General features: G+C 42.7%; 5 protein-coding genes across 10 annotated transcripts in view; 3 read left to right on the top strand and 2 right to left on the bottom strand.

Annotated features, from left to right (window-relative positions):
• The window catches only part of LOC135334164 (selenoprotein K-like), a 95,030-nt gene extending 94,538 nt beyond the window's left edge, over positions 1–492 (top strand). Inside the window, exon 5 of the mRNA XM_064529242.1 lies at positions 474–492. The gene's annotated coding sequence lies outside the window, so the exon portion shown is untranslated. The remainder of the gene's footprint in view (positions 1–473) is intronic.
• The window catches only part of LOC135334167 (selenoprotein K-like), a 148,615-nt gene that overhangs the window by 69,802 nt on the left and 54,497 nt on the right, over positions 1–24,316 (top strand). The window contains exons 1-5 of one of the 4 annotated variants that reach the window (XM_064529247.1): positions 40–113; positions 21,479–21,563; positions 21,621–21,695; positions 21,787–21,873; positions 22,157–22,705. In XM_064529247.1, coding sequence (XP_064385317.1) covers positions 95–113; positions 21,479–21,563; positions 21,621–21,695; positions 21,787–21,868 — 261 coding nt within the window. In that variant the 5' untranslated portion in view covers positions 40–94 and the 3' untranslated portion in view covers positions 21,869–21,873; positions 22,157–22,705. Of the gene's footprint in view, positions 1–39; positions 114–21,077; positions 21,425–21,478; positions 21,564–21,620; positions 21,696–21,786; positions 21,874–22,156; positions 22,706–24,316 lie in introns of those variants that run through there. The other 3 variants (XM_064529245.1, XM_064529248.1, XM_064529246.1) reach the window with 3 other exon arrangements.
• On the bottom strand, positions 2,454–12,488 carry LOC135334135 (segment polarity protein dishevelled homolog DVL-3-like). Its single transcript, XM_064529202.1, has 17 exons — positions 12,282–12,488; positions 11,944–12,131; positions 10,160–10,229; positions 9,319–9,383; positions 8,950–8,993; positions 8,542–8,722; positions 8,027–8,105; positions 7,050–7,131; positions 6,705–6,792; positions 6,118–6,246; positions 5,690–5,757; positions 5,337–5,501; positions 4,785–4,913; positions 4,175–4,363; positions 3,652–3,831; positions 3,011–3,345; positions 2,454–2,594 (listed from the first exon to the last, which is right to left on the bottom strand). Exons 2-16 carry the CDS (start codon positions 12,102–12,104, stop codon positions 3,029–3,031), a joined length of 1,947 nt encoding a protein of 648 aa, XP_064385272.1. The 5' UTR covers positions 12,105–12,131; positions 12,282–12,488; the 3' UTR covers positions 2,454–2,594; positions 3,011–3,028.
• Positions 12,557–15,514, top strand: LOC135333062 (uncharacterized). The gene is made up of 12 exons (XM_064527993.1): positions 12,557–12,675; positions 12,734–12,790; positions 12,843–12,969; positions 13,018–13,107; positions 13,159–13,289; positions 13,342–13,404; positions 13,467–13,503; positions 13,551–13,725; positions 13,772–14,554; positions 14,792–14,864; positions 14,911–15,039; positions 15,316–15,514. The coding sequence occupies exons 1-12, from the start codon at positions 12,618–12,620 to the stop codon at positions 15,384–15,386; spliced, it is 1,794 nt and encodes a 597-aa protein (XP_064384063.1). The 5' UTR covers positions 12,557–12,617; the 3' UTR covers positions 15,387–15,514.
• LOC135334123 (ankyrin-2-like) overlaps positions 15,736–24,316 on the bottom strand; it is a 61,913-nt gene continuing 53,332 nt past the window's right edge. The window contains exons 26-28 of one of the 3 annotated variants that reach the window (XM_064529179.1): positions 17,033–17,235; positions 16,868–16,978; positions 15,736–16,120 (exon numbers count right to left, since the gene is read on the bottom strand). In XM_064529179.1, coding sequence (XP_064385249.1) covers positions 15,825–16,120; positions 16,868–16,978; positions 17,033–17,235 — 610 coding nt within the window. In that variant the 3' untranslated portion in view covers positions 15,736–15,824. Of the gene's footprint in view, positions 16,121–16,867; positions 16,985–17,032; positions 17,236–24,316 lie in introns of all 3 variants that reach the window. The other 2 variants (XM_064529178.1, XM_064529181.1) reach the window with 2 other exon arrangements.

The following is a 24,316-nucleotide window of genomic DNA, read 5'->3' as shown; positions in this document are numbered from 1 at the left end:
GTCTCCACACAAATAGGAGCTGAGTTCGAGTACGTGTACGTGTAGACAAGTACAGTGGTGCAAGTAGTTCCATACAACAAGATTCAAGGAAGCTATGGTGTATTTATCAGGAGGTAAGTGTGAGTGTGATATTAGCTGACACACACTCCATACTCTACTGTGTGCAGGTAAAGTCTTGAGAACAGGTCATGGCTGAGTACGAGTGTGGACGGTATCGTTGACTTGCTGGGCTGTCATTAACTTCTTTGTCTTGTTGTAAGTTACACACACCCTGATCATGCCAGTGTGTTTCAACCCTCCCTGCTCTCACAGCTTCAAGACTCTAATAAGCCCTGGAGCTAGTGCTACTGGACCATCATGCAACACAGACTATAGGCGATCTGGAGTGTGCGTTTATAGTGTCTCTTATACTGTTTTGTTGGTAAGGGTGGTGGTGGTGCTGGACCTCCCCCCATGGGCGGTGGATGAGGAAGGTATTGTGTGTGTGGGTGGTGTGTGTGTGTGTGTGTGTGTGTGTGTGTGTGTGTGTGTGTGTGTGTGTGTGTGTGTGTGTGTGTGGGGGGGGGGGCGTGGGTGGTCTGTGTGTGTGGTGTGGGCGTTGTGTGTGTGTGTGTGTGTGTGTGGTCGTGGGTGGTGGGAGTGGATTTTTCTGATACTATTCTGATCATGATCTCTCTCTCTCTCTCTCTCTCTCTCTCTTTCCTCTGCAGACACCAGTCCTAACTGGGACAGCCCCAACATGTGGTCAACAAACACTGCTCCATTCTACAGTAATGACATCACCTCCGATATGAGCCCCCTACCTATCAGCAGTGGCACCACCGACCCAACCTCACCCTCCGAGGACACCACACTCTCAACCACCACTTATGACCTCTTTGAGAACCAAAGTATCTGGAGCCTGAGTAACGCTGATAGTTCAACACTTCTTTCCTGGGCCCAACATAAATCTGAACCCCCACCAAGCAAGACTGAGTAAAGCCCCCCTCTGACCTACTGCAACGATTTGGACTATGAATTTTGGATAACGATTTCAACTTAACCTCATTTCAATTGAGTTGTCTGCTATTAGCTCTAGTATTAGCATTTTAGCGAGTGATTATCTAGCCAGCTATCTAGTTTATTATTGTTATCGTGTAGCTACTAGTAGATCGTTCAGTTGTCATTTTGAGAGCTGTATGTGTTTAGTAGCTAGCTGATGACATTATTGTGTCTTGGCATTATGAATTAACCGTTTAATAATTAACTAGAGCACTAAAGTGCAAACCCTCGGCTGGTGACATGATTAAAAAGCAACCAGAAATATAATGCAGTGCATATAGTGATGTTGTTATCATGTATGACTTGCACAGCAACTCAGGAGCAATAAAACTAAACTCAAAACTAAAGTAACAACGTGCACATGGACTGGGATCACAGCAAAGAAGCCTGGAGTCTTAGACTAAGAGAAGTATGGCTCCTTCCAGGCTGGAGTACGTATAGGATCCAGAGTCAGTCAACAACCTTAGTCACACAATTCTACTTTTTCTTGACCGTATTCAATTGTTCCTGGTACGGGATCACTTCAGCTGAAAATACATAATCAAGCCATGACTATATATTTTTAGCTGAAGTGATCCCGTACCTTGACTCAAGGCCACGTGGCAAGTTTCAGCTTCTTAGCTTTTGCTCGCTTTTACTCGACAAAGAAGCTTTAACATCAAAATCTACCACTATTTAAACCAAGATATTGTTGTGTGAAGACTACCTATGCTGCAAACGCAGTGCTATGGCATCCAGGTGAGTAGATATACTCGTTACAAACAAACAAACAAACAGACAAACAGACAGACTACTATAACCCGTGGCCGCCCAAGGGCATATAGGGTTAACAATTTTTACCTGCCGGGTAATGTATACTTACATGCATACCGTAATCGTTCTAATTATAGAACCAGTAAAAAATAGCACGAAACAAAAAGAGGGCGTCCTATAACTGAGGCTGGTTAGAATGATTATGGTACATACAATTAAGGAATGTAGACAGAATTACAATCATGAGGTTATAAGCATTAAACACTACTAGCTGTTATTACACAGCCAACAATCCATGCATGGCATGAGGATATCATAATAATTAAATACGTTACTGATACTGCACATAATTATAATTATACAATCTATGTATTCAGACATTCAAATTATAATATAAACAAACCGATTCATAAATAACAAGCACAAAACAAATAATGCTAAAATAACAATAATTATAATTATGATCAAGTGTACAGTTCATTGTTCCTTCTCTAGGCAATGTTTAAACACTTTATTAGCAATTTCGTCTCTTCTCATCTTTTGGAGTAATTTAATAAGAGTTCTATATGTTGCAGTAGCTGGGTTACTCCTCTGCCACAGGGGCAAGCACTCCATCATGGCCGTTTGTGTGTCTTCAAAAACTTTAATCTGCCTCACATCAGCTTGCTGAGCAGGAGTGAGTCCCAACGCTAGACTGTACATTATCACGTTGTCGAAATAAGCCGCCAAATAAACGAACTCTGTTGTCTCAATCTCGTTGTTGAGTAGAGGGTGTTCAATGTCTATCCTCTCTGCCAGGCCTGTAGTGTGGATAGGGTGAGGGTCAGCAAAGGAAATGGTGTACGTGGATTACAATACTATATCTGTGTGAAAGAGGAAATGATACGCCCACACATGTATAGCACATGTAATGTAAACAAATAGACTCAATGGCGGAAGGAATATGGCATATGCACAATATAATACAAGAAATGAGACTAACAGACTAACAGACTCGATCAGTACACGTATACCGTATAAGCTCTTTTTAAGGCTCCCCTCTAAAGATGCGCCATGAAGCCTCCAAGGTAATTTTGAAACTCCAAATGGAGCTCCACATGTGCGAGTAATTATTTTTAGACGGCGCGTTGGTAATTAGAGGTAAAATGAGCAAACAGATCACAGAATTCTTTCTTCCACATCTGGGCAGCCCTCAGGCCAAAACGAACCACAGTACCTCTTTAACGTGTGCAACCTATGCACAGGCTTGTTGGAAGACCCAAAAAACTGCTGCACGGTCTGGCTCCACAAGAACCCCAACTCCTTGAGGATGTTGGTATGGCGGGGGTGGGGGCATCTGTTGCTGGGAGACACTCGTAAACTCGCTTGACGAGCTTATTGACGGTGAACGACGTATGTTAGGATTGTACGGATGAACAGCCATGTTGCCACGGTTATTAGAGTTAGAGTTTCCGCTCGAGGGGCGTTGTTGACGAGATTGTTGAGAGTTAGAGGTGCCACTGGCCGAGCTGCTACCAGATGACCTGCTAGCATACATCTGCTGTTTGTCTCCTGCAGAGGAAGGGGGCGGGGTTGTAACAGAAGTGAACTATACATGTATAATTATGACAGTATAATAATATTAGCCCCGATTCCAGGTCACTTTCAAGAAGACGAATATTATACTAGCCTCGATCCCAGGCCTCTTTTCACCAAGAGGCCTGGGATCGAGGCTAGCATAATATACATGTACAGTGTATACTTAAGTGGCTTGCTTAGAAAGAAAAGGAGAGAGAGTGTTGGATAGTGAGGAAGAAAGATGTAAAAGTTGTGAAGTATGAATCCTGATACTAGCTAGATGGTTCAATCACCACTCACCAGGAGATGGGGAGCTTGATTTGCTGGAGTTGGACATCTGCCCTGGCTGCTTGTGCTGGTAATACTCGTATGCAACAGAGAACTCTCCATCAGATGAACCCCAGCCTCCGTGTTGTCCTGGCAACGGACCCAGAGTGTCCGCGTCTCCCGAGTCATTGCTGAGGGCAAGGTGGCTGAATTCTGAAGGAGGAGGAGTTTGTGTGAATATAAATTATATAGAACTCTCTCACACGCTAATTTATGAGACCATACAACAAGTAATATTAAAATAGTGATATTTATGCTGTCAAGCTAGGACCTAGGAATAGGTTACTCCTGACACAACTTATTTGTCAGAGTTACAAAAAGATGGCCACAAGAGCCTCTTAGCAAGTACAAATCGCTACAGTTGTACTCCACTATGTTATCGATAATTTCATTTCCAGCTTATTTAATAGCCCCTCACATCTATGTTCTTAAAGCACTACTCTATACCTCTACATGTATGTCCGTAGCATCACACTGTATGTGTACAAGTGCTTACCTGAGGGCAGTGAATTGGCAGCTGCCTTGAAGTCCCCAAACACGTAATAGCATTGCTCAGAGAATGTGATCTTGTTGACCGTGTGACGTAGGAAACCATGCTTGAGCATGAGAGCGGCGTACTTCCTAGCATGGCGGCGATCGATGAATCCATCCACATTGGTATGCAACCAGTCCACCAGGTCAGAGCCTACACGGGAGAGGGGGGGGGTAAGATGGATACAGTTATAGACATCAACTACAGCATAGCAGATGATTTTCGTGGGGTAAAAAATTAGCTAAAATGTTATTTTTTGCTTCATTATGGGCAATGTACGTATTACATGATTTCCGGTAAACCACGCCTAGGTTTTCGTGGGTAAAATTTCGTCGAGGTCAGCTTGCCCACAAAAATTACCCGCTATTTGGTATAATTATAATGTGGGCAGCCATAGGCACACGTCTAGGCTTTTATGGTGCAAAGGTATGCGTGTGTCACAGCGTGGCGTGTGAACTTTTAATTATCAAAGGGCACAGTTACGGGAAGGATCACAATATTTACATAGATGCTATAAAATAGTAATCAGCAGCCTTACACTTCACACGTGTGTGGGGTTGAGATATTGACTTACCAATAAAGGATTTAGGAATGGTCATTTTGAGCCAGATTCGATCTTTTACTTCTAGTCCAGATTTAGGTGTGGCCAGTGCCTTCGCTATCCTATACATGGGCGTGGTCAGTGTGAGCTTCACCAGATCACCTGTGTGTGTGTGTGTGTGTGTGGGAGTGTATAGTGATGTGTGTGTGTGTGGGGGGTAATTGTGATGTGTGGGGGGTATATTGTGATGTGTGTGTGTGTGTGTGGGGGTATATTGTGATGTGTGTGTGTGGGGGGGGGGTATATTGTGATGTGTGTGTGTGTGGGGGGGGGGTATATTGTGATGTGGAAAATGCTTGCTATTCGTATCTTATATCAGGTTTCGAATACTAGGTTAATTGATTGTGAATGACACTGGTACAAGCATTGATCGCATTTCTAACTATTGCGATGCATACAACACATGGGAAAATACACGCGCATGCTCACTCTTGCATGTCTTTTAATTGCGAATTATGCGAAAAAGCAATCAAAAGAACGTCGCATTATTTGAAACCTGATTAATACTGGGAGTGATGTACTCACGTTCAGATTCAGGAATGGATGAGGTGAGGCTTGGGGAGGAGTTTGAGGTCATAGTACTCAGAGTGGGGCTCCCGGCAAACTGGCGACGATAGGCTTGGTAGTCAGCTTGATGCTGATTGGTCTGCATGACCCAGGCTGACGGGTCAATAGGACGAATTGGCTCCACTGCACAAGTAGAAATAACAAGATTGGAATATAGAAAACAACTGGTCATAATAATAATAGTTATTATTTGTATAAACAGTGGATATAACAGGTACCATGGACACACACATCTAACAACAATTAGACGAAACATTTCGTTATGTTTGAAGTCTTAATGATGATATGAAGCAGATGTTTTGTGTACTCACATCTTGGCTCAAAGTTGGGCACTATTGGCTCTGGCTCCCAGCACTTGGCCACTGTCAGTGTGATGGGCCTGTAGGAGGGAGGAGGGGTCAAGGCAGTCAGCATGCCACACAACAGTGGGAGGGGGGCAATAATTATGCCTAATACACTGTAACTGTATCCTTCCTTTAATTATATTACTAGAGTCAGAGTGATGTAATTGTACACAACCATGCAATATTATGCCCACCATTACACTGTACATCAGAATAGCACCATAAATTTGAGTAATGTAATTACATACAAGAGAAGCATTAGCTAGCTGCACTACATGTGCAGTGCCACCAGGGAAGAAAGAAGAGAGAGTGGGAGAGATCAAGGAAGAAAGAAGCTGCCAGTACTGCCAGTACTTGACCCTCACTACTGTTACTGTATGGTATGGATGACTTACCCAGGGTGTTGTACAATCTCCCTGAGTGTCCTCAGAGCATCGTCATTGCTCATGTTCTCAAAGGAGATGTCGTTAACCTCCAACAACATGTCCCCAGGCTCTATCCTCCCGTCAGCTGCCACTGCTCCACTGTGTGTGTGTGTGTGTGTGTGTGTGTGTGTGTGTGTGTGTGTGTGTGTGTGTGTGTGTGTGTGTGTGTGTGTGTGTGTGTGGTTTGGGAACTCTTTCAGCTGCCATAACTTGAATTCCGTGGATCCAATTTCAACAATTTTATGATTTTCTGAAAGCTTAGAAAAAGACCTTTCAAAAGTTGTCATCAAATTTCATATTTGAGAGATAAAAGTATTTGCCAATTTGGCCCATGGTCCAAGGCCGAAAAATGACAAATTATGGCCCTGACAAAATTTTGGATTGAAACACACCATTTGAAAGGTCTTTTTCTAAGCTTTCAGAAAATTATAAAATTTTTGATATCGGATCAACGGTACTAAAGTTAGGGCCGTTAGAATAATTATGTTGAATAAAAGTTCTGTTGCAATGTAACAAAGAGCTCTAGTTACAATAGATGCACACATAGCGATACTCACCCCTTCATGACTGAGCCCACATAGATGCCTCCTGCTCCTTCTTCATTGGTCTGTCCCACTATACTGATACCAAGGAAATTAACAGTGTCTGCAGGAGAAGAAACAAACCATTACACACACTGTCATACTTGAACTGTTCGCATGTGATGATGGTGATTCACTGAGTACTACACTAACCAGTCTAATCACTCTATACAGAAATCATAATTATAATCTGCTCCAATTTGTACAAATTATAATAGTGTGTAAAAGATAAACTACTGTTTTATAAACAAGAATTAAGAGAGAATCCATCCATCGCCACGAATAACGTATTCTGTATATAATTAAAGTAGAACTACTTACCCATATTGAGTGTGACTTTAACAATCTGTGTGGTGGAGAGATCTGTCATTGTGGTGGTTGTTATGGTGCTGGTGGAGATGCTCTGTGAGGAGGAGAGGGGGAGTCAGTACACACCCACACACACACCCACCCCCACACACACAACAGTGTAGTGCATAAGGTACTGTATAGCGGGTATATTTCGAGGGTACAAATCTTCGCGGAAATGCCTTTAGAAAGGTTTTCGCAGATTTAATTTTCGTGGAATAGCGCCTTTTTGCAGCATGCATGCATGTGATGTTAAATTCGCGGTACATGCCTAATCCGCGAAAACCACAAACATTTATACCCTCGAAATATACCCGCTATATGGTATACAGACAAAGGTCAGAATATCAAGTAACATATATTAAGTATAAACTGCACAGCTTCTTGAGGAATTGTGTTGCGGTCTGGGGCAGCCTTATCCCACACCACACACACTACCACAACATATGCTGAGACCACAAGCCCATCACAAGTTAAATACATCAAAAGTAACTGTTTCCAAACAAAATACTTGGCAATCAAATCCTTTAATTCGTTCATCTTGCCCTAGTATGCCACGAGTCAAAGCAATCAAGTACAGAGACTACCTCTGTGTGAACAAGAGGGCTGTATGTGTTCTAACACTTGTTCAGCTTTGATGACTGCTAATACCCTTGTAGTGAAGGGGGATTTGTATACCTTGCAAGACAATGGGTCATAAAATGGTCTGAGTGCCCAGTCAATAGTTCACGCTAATAGGAGCTAAAAGCTGAGACCTTATACAATGTGGGATTTTCTCACCAAAGCATGAATCGCTAAATGGAAATCGGTATGTTTGGAGCATTGTTATCTCATTCACACTGTACACTTGAATCTGGCTTAGTACACACTCACACCCACGCACATGCACACACACACACACACACACACAGGCACACGCACGAACATATGTAATAAAGGGACAGACTTACTCGAGGTAGTTTGGGTCGGTGTTTGGTGAGAATCTTCTTGCGTGGTCTAAGTGATGTGAGAGTGCTGGAGCTGACACGGCTAAAGTGTGTGTGTGTGAGTGTGTTGTGTGTGTGTGTGTGTGTGTGTGAGAGGGGCGCTGTGTGTGTGTGTGTGTGTGGAGGGAGATGGCGTTGTGTGTGTGTGTGTGTGAGGGGCGTTGTGTGTGTGTGTGTGTGTGAGGGGCGTTGTGTGTGTGTGTGTGTGAGGGGCGTTGTGTGTGTGTGTGTGAAGGGCGTTGTGTGTGTGTGTGTGTGTGTGTGAGGGGCGTTGTGTGTGTGTGTGTGAAGGGCGTTGTGTGTGTGTGTGTGTGGAGGGAGATGGCGTTGTGTGTGTGTGTGTGTGTGTGTGAGAGGCCCCCTTTGAAACTTAAAATACACAATTGTACCATACTTGAAGGTATCACTGTAAGCTAGCGATAATAATTATTATGATGGGATAAATATCGTGTGTGCAGATTCATACATTATAAGCTTACCTTGTAGCGTCTTCAGTATCGCAGCAGGAGGTCTCTGTTTCCGTGGTGAAGTCTGTGGCAGACTCTAGATCAGTGCCACTCACTGTGCTTCCCCCACCCACGCGATGTCTGTGTGAGCGGTGCTGTCGACCCGAGGAGCTGTGACGATGCTTGTGATGGTGACGACGCGAGGCCTTAGAGGCTGTGTGGAGTGGGCGGAAAATATACGTGTGTAATTACATGGCAATGTTGGGGATATAATATTGTAGCTTGTGGGCATACAATCATGTACATGTCACCAAGGAATAGCGGAAGTTAAAGAATAAATTATTTAAATTACAAATTCTAGGAATTTTTGATTTTGGCAATGCACATCGTGACCATTGTAATTAGGCATAGCTTATATATAATTTGCCAAGATGTACTTACTCCCTGAGATAATAGACATTCCGTCAGCTTCTTTATCTCCTCTCCTGTGAGATCAAAGACACATCATGTGATTATACAGCACCACAACCACAACCACCAGACCATGGACCACATCAATCATAACCACTGTACAAGCTGACTACTAAACAGGAGATGTATACAGCAATATATGCATGAAGGTGGTGGCCAGCGCCTTTATTTGATCCCGTCAGCTTGTACAGTTATCGTTGCTGGCTTGTTTGAACACTACACACATGCCAAACCTAACCAGAACTAATACACACATCAAGAAACAAATTATCTAACCTGCCTTGCAATGCAACACCCTCTATATCAATATTGCCAAATACTAGGAGGTAGAATACTTACACAGATTCAGAGTCTCCCTTGGAGCCACCTGCCTCAGATCCTGACACATTGGACTCTGTGACCACCTGGAGGGGGAGAGAGGAGTGTGGTAGGCAACTACTGGGGGGGAGGAGTGTGGTAGGCAACTACTGGGGGGAGAGAGGAGTGTGGTAGGCAACTACTGGGGGAGAGAAGTGTGGTAGGCAACTACTGGGGGGGAGGAGTGTGGTAGGCAACTACTGGGGGGGAGGAGTGTGGTAGGCAACTACTGGGGGGAGGAGTGTGGTAGGCAACTACTGGGGGGGAGGAGTGTGGTAGGCAACTACTGGGGGAGAGGAGTGTGGTAGGCAACTACTGGGGGGGGGGGGGGGAGTGTGGTAGGCAACTACTGGGGGGGGAGTGTGGTAGGCAACTACTGGGGGAGAGGAGTGTGGTAGGCAACTACTGTGGGAGAGGAGTGTGGTAGGCAACTACTGGGGGGGAAGAGTGTGGTAGGCAACTACTGGGGGAGAGGAGTGTGGTAGGCAACTACTGGGGGGGAGGAGTGTGGTAGGCAACTACTGGGGGAGAGGAGTGTGCATGGTAGGCAACTACTGGCAACACCACCTGGCTGGAGTGTTAAGGTGGTGATATTAGCAACACCAGCCATAAGTGTGAGAAACACATTCTACTAGAGCTAATTGGAATACACACACACAGAGAAAACACAGAACAGGGTCTGGACTATCTATATATAGCCAGCAATTAACCACAGAACAGTGGCCATGGTGATCACTAAAACCTTCACAAAATATGCTTTGAACTTAAGCACCACATAACACATAGACATAACACACACACCGTAATATAGTGAGGCACTTACCCAGCACACGATGCGACCATTGACCTGGGGCAGTAGAGCATCATCTTCAGCCAGTTCTTCCTTAACAACACTGCATACATAATGAAGCCACAGTGATGTGAAAAATAACAAAAAATGTATGGGCATCTCTCCCCGCATATATAAAAACTATCTTGTTACCTGTGGAATCCCTTGAACTAATATGCTCCACACACAACAGACAGAGGAGTTTTGTATTAGTCTATAATTAGCTAACTGAATTTGTGTCATTAGTAATTTAATTAATTCCATTTTCCCTGGGTATGCTGACCTGAAATCATGGGGGCACACACAGCCAGTGTAGCAGACTACCCTCTGAGGCTATTATGCTCAATAGGACCAAAGCATTGGGAGCCCTACAAGTGCTGGAGCACCTGCCAAATACCCCAACAAAAGATGAATGAACAGCACCAGCTGAAGTTTAAGACACACACAGTCAGTCTAAGAGATACACAGCTGTATATAGTAATATCGACTGGAATCTGATCCACCTTTCAATTCAGTAGACTTATTATCAAACTAAGCCATTTCACAGCCAGCTAGACAGTATCCACTAGCAACCCTTGCCTAGGTGCTCCAGGGAAACTGGTCCTCTTCAAACACACACACACACACCCACATACAGATGACACATAAGCCATCTCAGAGATATGCTACATGCTAGCTACACTAGCTATATAGAGTACATGCCAATTGTCAGTACAAAGGATAGACTACTGTATAGTATATATTGCATATTTTGACTGACATCTGATACATAAAACATTCTAAACAATTATCCTTTCTCCTACAGACTTCAGCTGAGTGCGATAAAACAAACACTGTTCCAAGATCACAGATAATCAACTTCAAAGAGACAGGACTACAGATACAGATACACTGTAACAATAACTACTAACACATGAAACAACAGCCGCCAAAAGAAGAGTGAACTCATTATTGGAAATTCCTGACATTAATCCCAATCAACAGTGCTAGCTATGGGAATGTGTCTACCTCATCTACCCGCTATATACTACTATATACATTCTATAATGACAATGATGGCCAGAGTCATCAAAGGTAGACATACAGTTCACAGTTTCTATATACAGGCCAAGGCTAAAAGAGTTAATAGGCTAAAGAGTTAATAGTAGTTACTTGGCAACTAATCAGCTGTACAAACTATGAATAAAGACAGAGCCTCTCTTAGATCACAACTACCCCTGGATGTGGGTCAGAGATCAAAGGAAACATCAAAGTGACCTCAACACCACAACATATAGTTCAGGCTATCCACTAAGGATGTCATTAAGTACCAATGATTATATTACCTTCCTGCCACACATTGACCAACACAGCAGCAGGTGTTTTAATAAGAAAGCAAGTGCCCAAAAATTTGCTTTTTGTACGAGAAATTTCCAAGAAACACACATCACTGCCAAGCTATGCAGTGCGGTACAAGTAAACCTGATTGAGTCAAACATATCCTAATGGGGGCCTGGCTACACACAGACAACATAAGGAGAGCTAGTGTGTGTGTGAATAGTGCGAAATGGATCCATTAAGACCTTGAGGTGTGAAATGGAATGGGGTTGTGAATGGGGCCATTATTAGATTAGGATGAAAGCACACACAAATATAGTTTATCAACAGTGTGTATTTGAATTGCAATTCCCTACAAGGAACTTAATTGACTCAAGCTAGTAATCAATGGACCTTGTGCCTATCATAATTATTCTCCAAGAGCATCAAAATAAAATATAACGTCCCATTTTTAAACTCACCCAAAATCATCGTCTTCTGACTTGAAAAAGAACTTGATGTATGTGCGATTGAGCTGTCCCTTGAAGTCTCCAAGGGTAACCAGCTCTGGTGGCTTACCTATCTTCATCAGGTACGGGGTTTCCTCGTCATCAATGTAGTATATGACTTTCGTTTCCTCCATAATATGGCTGGCGTTTTGATCGAGCAGCTAGAGAGAAAGTTTTGCTATATTAATAAATTCACTTTCAGGATCACTAGAATGGTAATGCAGTCATTCACAACACATCAAGCGTGTGCTTATATAGGTACTAGGTGAACCAGTGAGAGCATTTAGTTATTAACGTATGTGACAAATCACCTCCTATCAAAATCAATAATAATTCTCTTTGTCCTTGTCTGCTAGCTGTGTTCACTGCCACTGGTTTCTTCTGTAGAGCGATTGGCTTTATTCGGGCCGCTTCACCTTCTCCGTGTGGTAGTAGCAACGCTGTTCAGTACTCTCTCTTTAGACCTACACAACTCTCTGGCTAGTATTATAAGAATCGTTGGAATTGTAATTATAAATGCATGCGGTTTGTGCATGAGGGTTAATTAAAAGCTGAAAGAAGGCAACAAAAAAGCGGAAGAGGACGTTGTCGTAGCTCAAAGAAGGCAACAAAGGAGTGGAAGAGGATGCTGTCATAGTAATACAATAATGGCTACCTCTGCACAGGAAGCTGGCTCTGGCTTAGACCAAATACTGAAGAATACAGGTTCTGTTATATGCATTATGCTCATTGTATTAAAATTAATCGTTCCTTTGTTTTGCAGAATTCGAGAACGACCATCAATTGAAGGCTATCAAAGCCGAGCAAGAAAGAGCACAATGTAAACTGATTGTAAATTGTCGTATAAAATAATTATTCTGAGTTTTATTTAGCCTGCCAGTTTCAACTCAAAGAAAAGCAGAAGCAGATACTCCAGTTTCAGAAAACAATCAGTGATTTGGACGAGCATGCAAAACAACTCCACAAGCAATTCCTCATCAACAGAGACAACTGTGAAAGGTAGTGACTTCCATTGCTTGTATCAACATTAAAGTTAATCCACCAAAGTTTGAAATGCACTGCTATTGTCCTTGCTGATCACGAGGATGCACTGAAGGGGAAACTACTCACAACACAGAAAGAAGTGGAGTCAGAGAAGTACACACAAGTTGCATTAATTAATTATGATTATGAGACTGCATTTTTCAGATGGGAGCAAAATGAATCCTTGTCCAAGTATGAGAGTGTCTGGGAGAGATACAGAGTTCAGTACAACAGCACAGAGAAAGCTCAGGGCATCCAGGCAACTGAGACACAGCTGAACAATCTTCGCCAAGAGAGTGAGATTATTGACAATCTGTTTATTGCTACTTATCACTTGCCTCTCTGTAGATTCAACTCTGGAAACGAACATCAACCAAACAAAAGAAGCCATCTTTGCTCTAAAGCAAAAAGGTACTTGTATATAATTATGTACATTGTATATATACTGATATTACTGTATCTTGTTTCCATAGGAGAGAGAACTTCCCTGGTCGCATTTGTTCTCAAAATGTAGGTTGTCTTTGCTATGGACATTATTGTATTACTATCTTTGACAGGGCTGAGCTTCATGTGGAGACAACTAAAGTGAGGCAGAAAATGACGACAGGCAACCCTCAGCAAGCTACTCTACTAGAGAAAGATATTGAAGTCCTACGTGAGAAGATCAAAGCTGAAGAGATGAAAAAACAACAAGAAAAAGAGAAACGAGACAGTCAGAATAAAGTAGTACAGGTAATAATTAATTTTATCTTTTGCTATGATTATTATTTACGTACAGGATAATCGTATGGACACTGAGGAATCTACATCTGTAACTATGGTTACTCAATCAACCCACACACCCCAACGCCCACGTACTCCTGGAATACTCCCACCAACAATCCTACCATTGACAGTACCACCGAAACAAAGCACTCCATCACGAGCACGCTACCAACTTGAGATCCCTAAACTAACCATGCCCTCACGTGTACCCGCTATCAGAGCCTCCATATCACAATCCCCCAGAGCATTTCAATCACCAGTGTTCAAAGTACCTACTAATCGACCTCGCTCAAACTTCCAGATCCCCACCCTGGCCATTAGTACACCTCCTAGACCGTCCATACCTCTATTACACACGCCAGTACAACAGAGGCCAAGGTTGCTATCGTTCACTCCACCCACTGCCAGGTCAACACCTCAAGTGACTCTTAGTACACCGAATATTAGGCCTACTGTATCAACCTTAGCGACAAGTCAGTCCTCATCAGCAGTGCAAACACCAACTACCACTGTACCACAAGCTGGACATAACCAAGCTCCCATGCAACCATCGTCTCTATCAAAAGCAACAAATAATGTAGGCATTGAAATTCAAGATTCTGTGGCTGAAATGGATAATCAAACATTGCAGCAGGAGTCGGGTGGTTTTGAGTTATGCAGTACTTCTCAGGAGAGTACATCATTTGCTACTCTGTTCACCAGTGACAGTGGTCAGGAGTGCACAGACTATGCTGGTGACTTTGGGCAGACTGGACACTATCAGGAGAGCTCTGTGAATGACCAGCAACAACTTGAGGTATGTCAGTATGATGCTCATCGCGTGCATTTCATTTGTGTTTTGTCCTTTTTCTTCCCTGTATAATTATGTCCCCCATGCACTCTCTCGTTTTCCCCATTATCCCCCACTGCCTCAGGCCCCTTTTCTTCCTCACTCTCTCGGTGTTGTTACATATATACAATAATTTTTATTGCAGTAATGTATACATGTAGTCTTCATGCATGCCCACTCATTCACCCACACACGCTTTTGCAGTTTACTGGAGAAGATGACAATGGATTGTTTTATGGAATGGAAGGCTCTCTATCCGGACTAGGGAATCAGCCAGGTACTTCACTATCCATGTATTTATTGACAATGCACTCATTGCATAGATACGAGTGCTACTGGGGACATGTTTGCTAGGTTAGGCTCAGAGTCTGCTCATGATGATGGAGGAGGATTCAACTTGTTCTCACAAGATGAGGCACCTAACGTCAGCAAGACAACCACTGGAGCCACAGGTATGCTTTTATAATAGAAATGAGTTATTGCAGCTTATGGCGTGTGCTGTACATAGTAGCAAATTGTGTTGCTTTTTGCCATGCTGACTTTCATGGTCCATAACTTGTGTTGTGAACGTCCAATTTCAAACCATTTAGTAGCTGTTTGTTTTTGCTACAATAATTATATGGTGTGCTTAGATCAGCAATTACTTTCGGGCCCAAATCTTCTGTTTTAAAAAAAAACCTGTTTTTGATGACTCCTCCATGCACCTACCCCCTCACACACACACACAGACACAGATTTCTGTTTCTTATTTGAGGGAGATGAAACAGCCAGTGGTGAGTCATCGTTCTCCTTCTTTTGATATCTAATGGCTACACCTGACAACAAACGAAACAGTTACAACTAGCTATCTACCAGACTATTATCCATTGTTAATGTCATGTATATACGTGTGTGTGTCGTGTTAAGACACTTTGTGCTGTATCTTATTTCAACCGCTAAATCAATTGCTTTAATTTAATTTGTTATTAACACTGTACATGTACTGCATTGCATGCTAGGGGTGACCCAGCCTGCGGAGAATTGCCTCATAATTAATCCCATGCAGGCCCATTTTTGATAGCGGCCTGGAATCAATTAAAGCTTTTATAGAGCTGAAGCTATAGGCTATACCTCCATGCAATCAGATCAAGTTCAGAATTAAATTTTATAACAATAATTTATATGACGTCAGCATAAAATTCAAGACTCAATAACAAAAGAATTATTGGGTACACATAATAATGTACGTGTGGACAAACTACTTGTACTTGCTATCTAATTGTGTGACCAAGTCAGTGTGTAGTGGGTTGAGTCTGAGAGTGGAGACAAACTCGTGGTACTTGTGGGGGTGGTGTTTGACCACACCCAGCAGGGCAGTGTACAGTCTGGTGGCCTTCTCTCTCTTGGTCTCATTCAACTCGTTGGTTTTCTCAAGAATAGATAAAGTGATGAGCCCAGCTGACAGGAGGTGGAGGGCCAAGGCCTTCGGGTCCTCAGAGAGTGACTGGACTATCTTCTCACTGCAGCTCACCAGCACACTGTAGCCAGCGTTACCTGCAGGAGAGAGGAAATGGTTAGAGCATGATACGCCCACACACTGGAGACCTAAGTACATGTAATGTGAACAAATAGACTCAGTACATGTACAATACACTGTATATGGCTGGTAGTACACAATAGGAGGAAGTGGAAAGGATTATGGCACACGTACAATTACACAATGTACAAGAAATGAGACTAACAGACTAACAGACTCAGTACACGGCTTACAGTATACCGTATAAGCTCTTTTTAAGGCGCCCCTCTAAAGATGCGTCATGAAGCCTCCAAAGTAATTTTTGAAACTCTAAATGGAGCTCCACATGTGTGAGTAATTATTTTCAACGCGTGCGCGTTGAGGTAAAATGAGCAAACAGATCACAGAATTCTAGCTTTCTTCCACATCTGGGCAGCCCTCAAGCCAAAACGAACCACAGTACCTCTCGTGTGCAACCTATGCATAGGCTTGTTGGAAGACCAGAAAAACTGCTGCAGGATTTCTACATTCACAGTCCATTTTGCAAAGCTGTTTTACCTCTAATTAGAACGCACCCCTCTAAAGACGTGCCATCCAGCCTCGAAACCGACCTCCTAATAGAGCCACCTTTACCAACGTAACTATTTTTGATGTGGCGCCTTAAATAGAGCTTATACGGTACACAAGAATAGGGAATGTGGTATTGAACAATGGAGGATTAACAATGTGCACATAATAGGTAGGTACCTTTAATACTCAATACACAGCTGACAATGTACACTCACCACTGACTCCACTGAGTGTGTGGATGTCCCTGAGTAGACAGTCCACAGCTCTCAACAGATTAGCTCCATTCTCCACCAGGTCAACAAGAGCAGCTGTCTCCTCTGACTGGTCTGTACCTACGAGAATGAGAGCTAACACTTGATATCATAAACACACGTTCTCACCTAGACAGTATCTGATTTTAACCTTGGCCACATGACAAAGCTGGTGAGATAAAGTCTCTATCTTAGAGAGACTGGCTCCCATGTTTTCACTGATGCTCTGTACTGTGCACTCCTCGACAACCCTCCTGGTCACTACAAGGACAGACGCTATCTCTGTCCGTATGGAGTCAGTGTGGGCTGTCAGCTCACTCAGAGAAGATGACCTTTAGAATAAAAAAGTGATAATCAGACTTCCACTAGACAATTGAGTGGTACCTCAGAGCTGCAGTCATTCTCTCCATCAGAGACACTACACTCTTCACAGTAGAGCCAAGTTGTGTGTCACTTACTGCCAGGGCAGACCTTCTCAACTCATCAGTGGCCTCCTAAACAAGTTGGAATGAGACTTAACTACAATGTACATTGTAAACAAAAACTGTGTGTGCATTAATTAACTTATACATGTGCAAGTTGATTTAACAAAAAGGCCTTTATATATTTAAAGGGGTAAACCAAATTTAGTTTGCCAAAGGTACCCACTACACCATTTCAAGAGGCTACACTATACAAACGTGAATACCTGTAGTTTAGTAGTATCCACAGCAACTTTGGGGGTGGGTATTTTCAATGATAGGTGAACTTTGACCTGTGGCAGTAGTCCTGACAAGGAGATGGTACAGGTGGTTCTCTTGGGAGCATTCTTCTCAGGGAAGAGCCTGCAGATTATCCTGGGAGGGTAGTCGTGGAGATCCTCAGGTCTGTACTTCTCTACCTCAGGCTGATCCACTCCACTACGCAAGATCTGAAAATGAAGAGAATGTGATTTTAAGAGTATGTCCAACTTCACATTTTACCAATTCTTTGTCTAGTTCCACAGACCATCCCAGCACTGGGGGAATGTTGAGAGTGGCACACATATCAACAAACGTCAGTGGTCCTTGACTTGTCCTGTCAATTGACTTTGAAGACACTTCAGGATAGTCTCGTGGGATCAACACTGTATCAAGTGTCTCCAGAAACTGTAGATACATAAAATGAGCACATTTCAATTGAGCAATCTTACCTTAGCGTATAAGCTCCCACAGAGACTGACTACAATGATGGCTATCCTGTCCTCAGTTGTTTGTAGAGGAGACCGGTAGACTCTGACAGTGTAGAGGTTACTGTCAGTCTTGCCTGTACATATAATATAATCGGTCAATTGGAAGTCATTCATTTTTCTAAGTATTAACCTCTATTTTTCCGTCCAATTTTGAAGAAGTTCTTCAGCCGTGTGCCCAGCGTCAGTCTCCCAGTGTTCCCTCCAGGAGAGAACTCCGACCTCCCCTCTGGTATTTTCTGGTACTCATAGACACTATGAGAACCAGATCTCTTGGGAGACGAGTCAGCTTGGAGAAAGAGGAGGTCATCAGCTTCTTGTTGGGTGGACACTCGTACATGATGCTCCATGCTCAGGGTCACCTCTCCGTTTAGACCTTCACCAGAGATCAAGTAGGACGGACTGGCAGACTGAATGCCCTCAGGCATCACAAATACCTCTTTGGAGGCAAGGCTGGGTTGGACTTTAATGCCCACAGAGGTCCCTGCTGGGACAGCATTAGCTGGAACAGTCACGTGAACTCCATTATCAAAGTCAGCATAACCACCACTGGAGGTGAACTCCTTCTCTTGAGGCTTGTCGTAAAAAGTGACATCAGGGTGTGTGGAGGTTTGGTGCAGGGGATCTACACAGGAGGTAAACACACAGAACCATGTGCTGGATACAGCACAAGCACACACTTACATCCAGGTGGTGTAGAGACGGTTTCCCCTGCTGCCTTGTTCTGGTAGACTGGCTTCTTCCTATTTTGACTCACATTCATAAAGCTAGTGACTCAACTGTGCAATAGCCACTCACGTTTCTGTGTCAGTTACAACAGTCCAGTTCCTGGGGAGGACTGGAACAGACTGTGGACGTGACTGTGTGTGTGTGTGTGTGTGTGGGGGGGGGGGGGCACATGTAATGGTATTCATGCTTGTTTGGGTGTGTGTAATATTGGAACTGTAATACAGTTAAGACCACTAAATTACATCACTGACAGTATTACTGTATCAAAGAAAAGTACGAGCTCATCAGTGAAAATAATCAAAAATCGGGAAAAGAAAACGATGCCGTTATTTCATTGATGAACATGTACATAATTATGTAAACTAAAACACTCGTGATCAGTGTGTGCATTATTGAGGTATGGACTCACATGTGATTCAGTAGCTTCCTCCAGCAGCTTTATTACTGAAGGGTTAGAGTGAGGTGATTCCTTGGCCACCATCAGAGCAGTCTCTCCATACTGTGATGATGATGATATGAAGGGATGAGACGTACATTGTAAGAGGTAAAGTGGTCTAATGCGTATTACATGTAATTTGCTGACAGAGCAATACTGGCAACGGTAATTGCATATTAAGAGGTTGGGGATATCTGTTAAGGTACAAATGACTGGGACATCAGTTTAAAGCACTAAGGAAATGTACAGTCATGCATGTGATTGTCAGTACATGTACTTAACAATGATGACAGTACACCTACAACTGCATGTATATATACGTATGTACGTCACAGAAAATTTAGCAAATCAGACACCCTACAAGAGTGAGAGCATACAGTAACTTTTGAGAACACATCTGTGCGATAGACCATAAATAAAGTAAAGGAAAGGGATTGGCAAAGAGCAAAAATGCAACTATCCAGCTATGTTATTAAACTGTACAACCTTTTTAAGTGCTACGTACGTATCATAATTATTCATTTGTGTACAACATATCCACGAAAACGTATGCAGCCCAGTTCGTCAACTTAGACACAAATAATTAAGCAAGATAAGCGTAAAATTATAAGCAAAACGTAACAATTAAAATACTGGCAATGTGCATAATTGTAAGTACATGCGCAAATATTTCATTTACCAAATGATGAAAATTAATGGTCACAAACATGCTGCCTATAAACACAATCAGATACTCACCTTGCTAGCCAGGTCCACCACGGCTCCTGAGGAGAGCAGCTCTCTAATACAGTCAGTGTGACCATACCTGGCTGCCATCATGAGTGGAGTCTGCCTATACTACAAGAGTGAGAGCATAATAATAACTTTTGACAACACATCTGTGTGATAGATCATAGTTACACTTATTTTTGGAATTTACCATTTGCCCCAAACTGAGTGTGCAGTGAGCGTAGTTTACAGCGCCTAAATCAACTTTTATAACCTCAAAAATATTATGGTGGCGCTTAAGCGCACAGCTATTCTAGTGTTGAGTGCAATCTTTCAGTATGCAGTGGACCAACTGTACGGTTTGATTTTTCGTCTCTGTATTTTACAGCAGCTCTACAAATCAAATGCATGTGCATAATAAAAGAAAAGCCGACTGCCTTGAGCCTGACATCACAAATAATTACGTCTTTTAATTACAGCAACCGTTGGAGGACTTAAATAATGGAATTCAGTCAGAGTTGGTGCTGTAATTACAAATAAAGTAAGGATTGGCAATATTTACTATAATAGAGTGGTTGCATCTGACGTCATCCATCCACACACACAAAAGTACATAACACTAACTCTAATCTTTCAGCAAGTTAGCTCGTAGTTGAGTGACGGTAGATTAAAATCCACACAAACCAAAATAATAGTCAACCCAATCAATTCCATGGAATGCTTGTCAACAATTATTCAGCATAGAGGTGATTTTAAGGCAATGTCCATGTATAATTATAACTCCTATAGACCATCAGTTTAGTATCAGATACTCACCTTGTTAGCCAGGTCCAGCACTGCTCCTGAGGAGAGCAGCTGTATAACACAGTCAGTGTGCCCTCCCCTGGCTGCCACCATGAGTGGAGTCCACCAATCCTACAAGAGTGAGAGCATAATAATAACTTTTGACAACACATCTGTGTGATAGATCATAGTTACACTTATTTTTTGGAATTTACCATTTGCCCCAAACTGAGTGTGCAGTGAGCGTAGTTTACAGCGCCCAAATCAACTTTTGATTGGGTAGGTATTAAATTTATAGCATGACAGCAAAAATAGACTTTCACAGCTTTAGCTCTGCAAACCAGCTTACCTTCACACTGTTGACATCCTCTCCCCTCTTGATAGCATCTCGCAAAGCACTCAAGTCACCAGCCCTGGCAGCACTGAGTATGTCGGCCATTATTATCAGGTAGCAGGTACGCCCCTTTGTTGTTTGTTTGCCCTCACGAGATTAAGACCACGCCTTTCTACTGCCACCCACAGTAGAAGGGGCGTGGTCTCCATACAATAGATGGAAGAGCTAGCTAGCTAGCTGAGTTCTAGTATGTGTACGTGTACAAGTGGTGCAAGTAGTTCCATACAAGAAGATTCAAGGAAGCTATGGTGTATTTATCAGGAGGTAAGTGTGAGTGTGATATTAGCTGACACACACTCCATACTCTACTGTGTGCAGGTAAAGTCCTTGAGAACAGGTCATGGCTGAGTGTGGACGGTATCGTTGACTTGTTCTGGGCTGTCATTAACTTCTTTGTCTTGTTGTAAGTTACACACACCCTGATCATGCCAGTGTGTTTCAACCCTCCCTGCTCTCACAGCTTCAAGACTCTAATAAGCCCTGGAGCTAGTGCTACTGGACCATCACGCAGCACAGACTATAGGCGATCTGGAGTGTGCGTTTATAGTGTCTCTTATACTGTTTTGTTTTGTGTTGCCAATTTTATGCCTACCTAGTATTTATTATTCCTACCTTTGTGTGTGCAGTGCTGATCAAGGGAGACGTATTGGTCGTGTTGGTAAGGGTGCTGGTGGTGGTGCTGGACCTCCCCCCATGGGCGGTGGATGAGGAAGGTATTGTGTGTGTGGGTGGTGGATGAGGAAGGTGTGGTGTGTGTGTGTGTGGTGGTGGATGAGGAAGGTATTGTGTGTGTGTGGTGTGGGTGGTGGATGAGGAAGGTATTGTGTGTGTGGTGTGGGTGGTGTGGGTGTTGTGTTAGAAAGTTGATACACACATGTTAGGATTTTATAGTGTACATTGACCACACACAAACTTGTACTGTATAATGTACTGTATGTTTTAGCAGACCTACACTGTGTATATTATCTGATCATGATGCCCCCCCTCTCTCTGCAGAGCACCAGTCCTAACTGGGACAGCACCAACATGTGGTCAGCAGATGCTCCATTCTACAGTAATGACATCACCTCCGATATGAGCCCCCTATCAGCAGTGGCACCACCGACCCAACCTCACCCTCCGAGGACACCACACTCTCAACCACCACCTATGACCTTTTTGAGAACTAAAGTATCTGGAGTCTGAGCAATGCTGATAGTTCAACACTTCTTTCCTGGGCCCAACAGTAATCCGAACCCCCACCAAGCAAGACTGAGTAAAGCCCCCTCTCACCTACTGCAACGATTTGGACTATGAATTTTGGATAACGATTTCAACTTAACCTCATTTCAATTGAGTTGTCTGCTATTAGCTCTAGTATCAGCATTTTAGCGAGTGATTATCTAGCCAGCTATCTAGTTTATTATTGTTATCGTGTAGCTACTAGTAGATCGTTCAGTTGTCATTTTGAGAGCTGTATGTGTTTAGTAGCTAGCTGATGACATTATTGTGTCTTGGCATTATATGAATTAACAATTAACAATTTGTGACCTGCTGGGTAATGTATACTTATACATGAATACCGTAATCGTTCTAATTATAGAACCAGTAAAAAATAATTATTTTTCTAAAAACAATGTACGTGATTTTATATGGTAGTATAATTATAGGCGTTATAAAAGAGGGCGTCCTAACCGAGGCTGGTGCTATAATAGAATGTAACGGTACATACAAGGAATGTAGACAGAATATTAATACATGAGGTGATATAAGGTATAAACAATATACACAGCCAACAATCCGTGCATGGCATGGGGATATATAATTATAACCATCATAATAATTAAATACGTTACTGGTACTGCACATAATTATATACAAATTATGTATCAAGACATTCACAAATTATAATACAAGCAAACCGATTCATAAATAACAGGCACAAAACAAATAATGCTAAAATAACAATAATTATAATCAAGTGTACAGTTCATTGTTCCTTCTCTAGGCAATGTTTAAACACTTTACTAGCAATTTCGTCTCTTCTCATATTTTGGAGTACTTTAAGGCGAGCGGATTACACACCCTAGCTTGCTATCACCAAGGGAACTCACTGTTTCTAGGAGGGCTTGTACTAGACACACACACTGGTCTGAAATCAGAATATTCCACAGCACATGTAGAACTATTAATGGAGCTTACTGTTGGTTCTTGAGGTACGCACACACACTGGTCAGAAATAAAAGAGACAGAGTATTCCACAGCACATGTAGAACTATGAATGTAGCTTACTGTTGGTTCTTGAGGTACGCACACACACTGGTCTGAAATAAAAGAGACAGAATATTCCACAGTACATGTAGAACTATTAATGGAGCTTACTGTTGGTTCTTGAGGTACGCACACACACTGGTCTGAAATCAAAGAGACAGAATATTCCACAGCACATGTAGAACTATTAATGGAGCTTACTGTTGGTTCTTGAGGTACGCACACACACTGGTCTGAAATCAAAGAGACAGAATAGTCCACAGCACATGAAGAACTATTAATGGAGCTTACTGTTGGTTCTTGAGGTATGCACACACCGTACCTAACCCTAACCCTAGAGCCCTGGTCTGAAATTAAAGAGACAGAATATTCCACAGCGCATGCAGAACTATTAATGTAGCTTACTGTTGGTTCTTGAGGTACGCACACACACTGGTCTGAAATCAAAGAGACAGAATATTCCACAGCACATGCAGAACTATTAATGTAGCTTACTGTTGGTTCTTGAGGTACGCACACACACTGGTCTGAAATCAAAGAGACAGAATATTCCACAGCACATGTAGAACTATTAATGGAGCTTACTGTGGGTTCTTGAGGTATGCACACACCCTAACCCTAACCCTAGAGCCCTGGTCTGAAATTAAAGAGACAGAATATTCCACAGCACATGCAGAACTATTAATGTAGCTTACTGTTGCAATTGGTTTGAGGTATGCACACACACTGGTCTGAAATCAAAGAGACAGAATATTCCACAGCACGTGCGTAGAACTATTAATGTAGCTTACTGTTGGTTCTTGAGGTACGCACACACACTGGTCTGAAATCAAGAGGTTACACAGTACACAATGGAGCTTACTGTTGGTTCTTGAGGTACGCACACACACAGGGCTGAAATCAAGA

Source organism: Halichondria panicea, chromosome 3 (assembly GCF_963675165.1).
Source record: "Halichondria panicea chromosome 3, odHalPani1.1, whole genome shotgun sequence".
Classification (NCBI taxonomy): Eukaryota; Metazoa; Porifera; class Demospongiae; order Suberitida; family Halichondriidae; genus Halichondria; species Halichondria panicea.
Note: the sequence above shows the minus strand (reverse complement) of the source record. Positions and strands in the feature narration are given on the sequence as shown.